Genomic DNA, 10,000 nt, shown 5'->3' on the forward strand with positions numbered 1-10,000 from the left:
AGAGGGTGTGGGGTCCCCCCCCCCCCCCCCCCGGGGAGTGATTTCTCATTTTCTGTCTCTCAGTATCTCTCTGTCTTTCTGGCAAGTGCATATGACCTATAGCAAAAACCTCTCAAGAAACAAAAAACCTAATCTGGGGACCAGCAGATGGTATAATGATTACGTTGCTGGACTTTTACATGACAAATTGTGGTTCAAGTCCTGTACCCAGTATTTTGAAACTCAAATCGCGCAGGTGTGTGTGTGTGTGTGTGTGTGTGTGTGCATGTATGTGTGTGTGTGTATGGCCAAAATCCTAAGAGAATAGAGGAGAAGGGATTGTGGCATGGCTATCCCCCAAGGGGGTGATTTCTCACTTTCTGTCTCTCTGTCTCTCTCTGTCAAGTGTACATACCTTATAACAAAACTCTCAAAAAAAAAAAAAGAAAGAAAGAAAGAAAGGAAGAAAGAAAGAAAGAAAGAACACCTAATCTGCTTATAGTGTTGAAAGATAATTAAAAGACAAAGCCTTTGGGAAATTAGGGTCAGACCCCATGATTGCATTCTGGTGTGTTTATAAAGAGAGGAAATTAGACCATAACAGAGACACATGGACACAGTAACCGTGCTCTGCCCCCGCCCTTGGGATGTGATATCTTGAGACTCTGCAAGACTACCACCAGATGTAGCCCCTGGCTTCAAAACTGTAAGCTAAATGAACCTCTATTTATATAGTCACCTAGTTTCCAGTATTCTGTTATTAGCAACAGAAAAGACTAAAACACCATTGCACATACATCAGTAAACTTCTGTTTTCTACTATTGAGGTTCAAAAAGTTTAAAGATGTTATCTTAGCTCACTACTACAGTAAAACAAACAAAAAACACTAAGGGGTTAACTTCAATGGGTTCAGGAAGAAGATTAAGACATTAAATTCCAAATTCCTTACTAACCATTTAAAAAATATCTAAAATGAGTTTAAGAAAACAAGTTTAAATGAAATGCTTCATAGAACTGAGAACGGTTTACATATTAAAGCAGCACCTGACTATCTACAGGACCCAGGATAGAGAGCCTCTCTGTCTTGCCCATTTCAGTTTCCTATAATAGTTATGTAATCGCTAACAGTTTTTTCTTTTTCTTAATGAAATTTAGTCTAAAATTAAATTTTACCCATAAATATTACATCCATATGTCTCAACTGAAACACAAAAATCTGACCCAACTAACCTGTTGAGTACATGATTATTCTATGTCAGTGGGTCAAAGACTTCAGGATCCTTCAGAACCATCTGGAAGGCTAATAAAATCCAGACTGCCTGGTCTTGTCCCTGGAGTTTTTGATTCAGAAGGTGTGAGGTGGGTCCTGAAAGTCTACATTTCAAACAAGTTCCCAGGCAATACTGATGCTGCCAGTTCAGGCACCACTTAGAGAATCACCAACTGAGAATCTGGCCATGACTTGAGAGATTCAAGAACTCACAAAAAGGCAGTAGAAAGTAGTGTGCAAAGGCAGGAGTGAACAGTAATATCATTTATTTTGGTAAAAATGTATAACTAAATGTTTTAGAAATAGCCTCAAAGACTTAAAGCTCTTAGTCAATGAATATTTGCTTTGTCTGAAGCACTGCATTAATGCATGGACAACAGAGATGCATACGGAGACCTGATCTACCTCAGTGGGGGAAGTGGAGTGTACTCTTCCATCTAATAGTGCTGGTCTTTGCTGTTGCCGTCTCCTAGGGCTGTATAACATATGGTTGTTAGCTAGAACTAGAACCCAGCTGTAGAAACAGTGAATAAGAGAAACTAAAAGTATTGAGAAGTAAATAATGATAATAGACAAATCAGCATTTTAAAAATGTTCTGTTACAAATGATTTCGTATACACATGACATATCTCCTTTCATAAGCACCTTATTTTTGTGTCCCACAGACCTGTGCTGTATCACTGATCTGTTCCCTAGCCACATGTGGTTGTTTAAACTTAAATGAACCAAAATTAACTAAAAACTTTAAATTAAAATTAAATTAAAAATACACTTCCTTTAATACACTGTTCACATTATGAATACTCAGTAACCTCATGTGATTAGGAGCCAGAACACTAAAGAGAGCTCTTAAAAATCATGATCATTATTGCAGGAAGTTCTTTTAGATGGCACTGCCACAGACCCTGGCACAATGTCATGAACATGGAATTGCTCAGTAAGCGCCTGCTCCTCAATATCTGGAGACGACATACGAATTCAGAGTCAATCTGCAAAGACACCTTTGTGAACACAGCATAACCACTGTTTGCTGTGTAAGAAGGTCCTCAAAATTACATGGGAAATAAAAAAAAAACAAACAAACTACATATGAATTTCAAAATATTGTTGCACCAAAATAAACCCATACCTTAACCCATTTTTCAACAAACTTTTTAAAATCCCTTGCATTTCCCAATTTGGTTAAACTGTGTATCTTTTTTATTTATTTATTTATTTATTTATTTATTTATTTATTTATTTGCTATAGGGTGCATGTACTTGCCTATTTATTTATTTATTTATTTATTTATTTATTTATTATAGGGTGCATGTACTTGCCAGAAAGACAGAGACAGAGAGACAGAAAGTGAGAAATCACCCCCTGGGGTATGGCCACACCTCAATCCCCTCTCCTCCAGTTTCCTCTCAGTATCTTGGGCATGAACGCGCGCACACACACACGTCCAGGGTGAGTTTAAGCCACAGGGCCCGCGACTCAAACTGTGCTTGACTACATGGGAGTCCAGTGACATAGCCATTACACCAACTGCTGGTTCCTAAACTGCATGTCTTACTGGTGTATCTGTTACCCAATTTTTCTAACATCTGTAGATTAAGAACATTCCCATTGTTGGATACATGAATAGCTCCCAATTAAATACTGTGGGCCAACCTCGTCTATTATTCTCCAATAAGAACTTCACATATCCTCTAATTTAATTCTAACAAAGACTTAGGACTACCTATTAAATACATTTTTTTTTTGAGAGGTCTTCGCTATAGAGCGCGTGCGCTCGCCAGACAGACAGAGAGAGACAGAGAGACAGAAAGCGAGAAATCACCCCCCAGGGGGGATGGCCATACCGCAATCCCTTCTCCTCCATTCTCCTCTTGGGATCCTGGGCACGCACGCACATGTGCCCGGCATTAGTTTTAAGCCACCAGGTCCGGGACACGAACCACGGTTGACTACGTGGGAGTCCAGCAACATAGCCAATAATTGCTGGTCCCCCTATGAAGTACATTTGTTTAAAGAAGTTTTTGCCTTAGGGCACATGCATTCGCTGGGGAGAGAGGGACAGAGACAATAAGAAGGAAAGTGAGAAGTGTGACCTTGCAGGCCACACCACAATCCCTTCTCTTCCATTCTCTTCGCAGTATCTTGGGCAGCCATACACACACACGTACACATACCCATTGTGAGTTTCAAGCCACCAAGTTTGGGACTCAAACTGCAGTTGGCCAAGTGGGAGTTCGGTGATATAATTGCTATGCCATTTGTTGACCCCAAGTGACATATATTTTTTTAAGAGATGAGGTAACAAAAGCTCAGTAACATTGGGCACCTTGCACCCATATAACTCATAAAGTCAAAGTTTCAACTCTAAGTTAGGTCTGTCAATAGGAACTCTTTCCATTGTGCATGGTCCACATTGTAGAAGACAGCTCCATGTACATAATCGTGTACTTAGTTGTTAACTAAGTCCATGGCAAAGCACTATGGATTTCAGCAAGCACATAAATTCAATCTATCAGACATATGCAATAGCATGTAAATAAATTAAGCAGCAGCTTCATTTCTTAAAAAAAAAGTATATATCTTTATTCAAGGCATGAATACAATAATTCATTCAATTGTTAAACATAAATATCTTCTCCAAAAAGAAAAACTGAAAAGGTAATTATCTTTATGAATTATTTGTTCATATATAGTCAAATTTGCACTTACCTTGTTGAGCAGCATATGCCTGACTAGCTGAAAGGACTTTTGTTTGTCTTGGATTATACCTTGTTCCCTCTGGAAAAATTACAAGATACATCTGTGGGGCATAAAGGAAATTTATTTTGTTTTCTGTGATCTTGTTGACTGTTGTTAACTTATGTATGCTAACTCTTTTAATGCTAAAATAGTTATTTCCAACAGTGGGAAGAATATGTACTTATTTATATATGAACTTCATTTCAAGTAGAGCAACCGAAACACAAAAATACAATTAAATCTGAACATAACATGAATTTTCTATAAAATGCAGTCCTACATTCACTGGTAGGTCAGTCATTAAGAATCCAACAACATTTCTAATTGCATACTAATAGTCGCTCATTAAAAATTTAGCCATAAAATGCTAACTCATACAAGGACTCAATTAGAAAAGCTGACCCCTTCTGTATCCTGTAACACAATATTTTTTTAAAGGTGCAAACTTTGAAATTGATGTGCTTAGGGCCAGCAGTTGGCATGGTGGTTAAGGGTGCTGGACTTCCACATGGCCGCCGCAGTTTGAGTCCCGGACATTGTGGTTTGCTTTCTCTTTCCTTCTCTCTCTGACTCTGTCTCTCTCTGGTCGAGTTAAAAATAAATAAATAAATAAAGTTAAATAAAATAATTATTTAAAAAAAAATTGATATCCTGGGACCAGCAGTTAGCATAATGGCTATGTCGCTGGACTCCCACGTAGACGACCGCGGTTTGTGTCCCGGACCCGGTGGCTTAAAAACTGTGCGATTAAGCCAACTCACACTTGGACATGTGTGCCCAAGATCCCAAGAGGAGAATGGAGGAGAAGGGATTGTGGCATGGCCATGCCCCGTGGGGGGTGATTTCTCACTTTCTGTCTCTGTCTCTCTGGAGAGTGCGTGCGCCCTATTGCAAAAACCTCTCCAAAAAAAAAAAAAAAGTATATCCTTAAGTGTCAACACTAAAAATACAGCTCATTTGAGAAAAATCTTAAGTCTCTAAATTTCTACCATATAAAAGGAAACAACTTCAGATTTTTTTTTTTTTGAGAGATTTTCATTGTAGGGCGCGTGCGCTCGCCAGACAGACAGAGAGAGACATAGAAACAGAAAGCGAGAAATCACCCCCCAGGGGGGATGGTCACGCCGCAATCCCTTCTCCTCCATTCTCCTCTCGGGATCTTGGGCACGCACGCACACGTGCCCGGCGTGAGTTTTAAGCCACCGGGTCCGGGACACGAACCGCGGTCGACTATGTGGGAGTCCAGCGACATAGCCATTACGCTAACTGCTGGTTCCCACAACTTCAGATTTTAAAAGCTTCATTCATTATTTCTATTTTATAGAGCTTACTTAATACTTTTTTTTAGAGAGAGAAATTTTTGCTATAGGGCACATGCATTTGCTGGAGAGAGAGAGAGACGGGGGGATGGTCACGCCACAATCCCTTCTCTTCTATTCTCTTCTCAGGATTTTGGGCATGCACACATACATGCTCAGCATGAGTTTTAAAGCCACTGGGTCCAGGATTCAAACTGCAGTTGACTATAAGGGAGTCCAGTGATGTAAGCATTATGTCATCTGCTGGTCCCACTTGATGCTTTTTAAATGACTTTGTAAGCAGCCTCAAGTTTGTTACATAAATTGAAATAATGTATTTATATAATATATAAAAGAGAATATCAAGTCAGAGTTTTACTAAGTAATCGATTAGTCTAAGCTTTTACACTTACCTTCTCTAGAAAATAAAAAAAGAAACATTAAAACTATAAAGTGGGTCTGTTAGTGGCATGGTGTTGAGGCATGTGTATCCCACAAGGTCAACTGCAGTTCAAGTTCTGGACTTGGCAATTGGAAAGTATATGCAGGTGTGCCCAAAATACTGGGAATAGAATGGAGGGGAAGGGATTGTGGCATGGCCATCTCTCTTAAGGGCGCTTTTTCACTTTCCCTCTCTCTTTCTCTTTCTCTCTCCCTCTCCCTCTGGCAAACAAACATGCCCTACAGCAAATTTATTGTAAAAAAAGATTTTTTAAAAAATCTATACACTCAATGACTCAGCCTTGGTGGCACAAGAGTACTGAACTACAACGCTGGAAGCCACATCGCAGACCAAGGATGCAGATGCCCAGCTCAGTCTACCTAAAATGTGCTGGACACATGCCTGTGCCCAACATCCTGATGAGCTAAGGGACAGGGAAGAATGATCCAGTTGTGAACAAATCCTGTCAAGAGTGTCTCTCTCTCTCTCTCATAAGCATGCACACGCTCTCTATCATAAATAAACTTAAGAAAAAATAAACTATATAATCAAAAAACTCCTAACTAAAGAACTGAGTTATAAAATTTATATATTTTTAATTGAAAGACAAAAATAAAATAGTCATACTAAGTATTTTCAAATATAGACAACAGAGAACAGGATAGAAGAAGTTTATGTGAAAAAAACTTAGGTTCATTTAACCTATTCTCAATAGATCCTAGACAAAACTGTCTACCTACATATATCTGGTACACAAGCATACCCTTAACTGAATAACCTATGATTATAAACTGCTACTTGATACGCCTATGTGAAAGTCTGAATTTTCATTAAATAAACATAATTAAACCTTCCAAAGTTTCATGTGAATAACTGGTATTATAATAATACCTCTGCAATTCTGCATTTTTGGCTTCAATGTAAATATATAAGCTTTTTATTCATTCATATAATAGTTTTCAGAACTTATTACCGTTGCCTAACTTAGACATTAATACATTGTTATGTATCTTTATAGTTGATAGTAAAGACTGACCAGATCTGTTAAGAAAATACAGAAAAATAGGTAAAGTTTAGGGAAAAAAAATCTACGATTCCAGCAACTAAAATGAAAAACAGAAAGAAAAATAATAAAGCTAGCTCCCAAAACTGTAAATTTATTTTCACAAGAATGTATTTTATACATTCAAATAATGAAAGCAAATACTGATGGCTATTAGCTTTTATCTCAATCATGTATAAATAAAATTATTTATGACTTCTGGGGTACTAAATAATAACTCAAGTGGTATTACTTTCTGCATCTAAGATAGGTAACTTAAAAGTACTCTGACAGCAAGAAAGCAAGAATGAACTACTAGCTAGGGTTCCCTTGAGAAATATCTTTGTATACTTTTTATGTGTCAGGTAGTATACACAGAATAACAAGACAAACTTGGTCCTTCCTCTCATGGTGTTCACAGACAAGGAAAGAAAAAAACACATTCAACGAGTAAGTAAAAATAGGTAAATACATATTATATGACTGAAGAAAAAGAGGCTGTTATGAAGAAGAATAACAAGAAGAAATGAGAAGAGGTTGTTTGGGGCTCAGGAAATTATATCCTAAAGTGAAGGCCTCAGAATCAATTTCTCTCTGACCTTCTCCTGCCCTCTGGTCTTCACCCCTCAATCTCCTTCAAATCAAGCCATAGAAACTAGAAATGTTCTTTCCCAAGGCAGGTCATAAAGACCAGAACCCCTTTTCCCCCCAAAGTCAGCCATGAATCCTGAAACTATTGCCTTTCTGTATAAGACTTGACCATAAAGAAATTCTCTGATCTACCCTGTCTGATAATAGGGAAACAAAACCTTCATCCCAAAGGGGTCCTGCTCTATTTCTGTGAGAAAGGAATACCGTACAGAAAGGCCAGGAAGGACCTGAACAGACAGCTCTACTAGGTTTCCCTGTTCGTTCTGTTCCCATTAGCTCATACTCTTTTTGTCCAGTCACATTTCTTTCAGGCTGTCCCTGCTTCATCAAGTCTAAGCATAAATCAGATACGTCCTCGGTATCTTTGGGCCTCCAAAAGACTTCTATGTACATATATATATATGTATGTGTATATATATGTATATGTATATATGTATATATATATATATATATATATATATATATATATATATATATATATATATATATATATATATATATATATATATATATATATATATATATATATATATATATATATATATATATATATATATATATATATATATATATATATATATATATATATATATATATATATATATATATATATATATATATATATATATATATATATATATATATATATATATATATATATATATATATATATATATATATATATATATATATATATATATATATATATATATATATATATATATATATATATATATATATATATATATATATATATATATATATATATATATATATATATATATATATATATATATATATATATATATATATATATATATATATATATATATATATATATATATATATATATATATATATATATATATATATATATATATATATATATATATATATATATATATATATATATATATATATATATATATATATATATATATATATATATATATATATATATATATATATATATATATATATATATATATATATATATATATATATATATATATATATATATATATATATATATATATATATATATATATATATATATATATATATATATATATATATATATATATATATATATATATATATATATATATATATATATATATATATATATATATATATATATATATATATATATATATATATATATATATATATATATATATATATATATATATATATATATATATATATATATATATATATATATATATATATATATATATATATATATATATATATATATATATATATATATATATATATATATATATATATATATATATATATATATATATATATATATATATATATATATATATATATATATATATATATATATATATATATATATATATATATATATATATATATATATATATATATATATATATATATATATATATATATATATATATATATATATATATATATATATATATATATATATATATATATATATATATATATATATATATATATATATATATATATATATATATATATATATATATATATATATATATATATATATATATATATATATATATATATATATATATATATATATATATATATATATATATATATATATATATATATATATATATATATATATATATATATATATATATATATATATATATATATATATATATATATATATATATATATATATATATATATATATATATATATATATATATATATATATATATATATATATATATATATATATATATATATATATATATATATATATATATATATATATATATATATATATATATATATATATATATATATATATATATATATATATATATATATATATATATATATATATATATATATATATATATATATATATATATATATATATATATATATATATATATATATATATATATATATATATATATATATATATATATATATATATATATATATATATATATATATATATATATATATATATATATATATATATATATATATATATATATATATATATATATATATATATATATATATATATATATATATATATATATATATATATATATATATATATATATATATATATATATATATATATATATATATATATATATATATATATATATATATATATATATATATATATATATATATATATATATATATATATATATATATATATATATATATATATATATATATATATATATATATATATATATATATATATATATATATATATATATATATATATATATATATATATATATATATATATATATATATATATATATATATATATATATATATATATATATATATATATATATATATATATATATATATATATATATATATATATATATATATATATATATATATATATATATATATATATATATATATATATATATATATATATATATATATATATATATATATATATATATATATATATATATATATATATATATATATATATATATATATATATATATATATATATATATATATATATATATATATATATATATATATATATATATATATATATATATATA

General features: G+C 30.0%; 1 protein-coding gene across 2 annotated transcripts in view; it reads right to left on the reverse strand.

The window, feature by feature from the left end:
* Positions 1 to 10,000, reverse strand: part of AGPAT5 (1-acylglycerol-3-phosphate O-acyltransferase 5) — an 81,734-nt gene that overhangs the window by 18,979 nt on the left and 52,755 nt on the right. For both annotated transcript variants that reach the window (XM_006165916.3, XM_006165917.3), the window contains exon 5: positions 3,962 to 4,052. In XM_006165916.3, the coding sequence (XP_006165978.1) occupies positions 3,962 to 4,052 (91 nt within the window). The remainder of the gene's footprint in view (positions 1 to 3,961; positions 4,053 to 10,000) is intronic.

The sequence above is a fragment of the Tupaia chinensis genome, unplaced genomic scaffold (assembly GCF_000334495.1).
Source record: "Tupaia chinensis unplaced genomic scaffold, TupChi_1.0 Scaffold144089_1, whole genome shotgun sequence".
In the NCBI taxonomy this organism is placed as follows: Eukaryota; Metazoa; Chordata; class Mammalia; order Scandentia; family Tupaiidae; genus Tupaia; species Tupaia belangeri.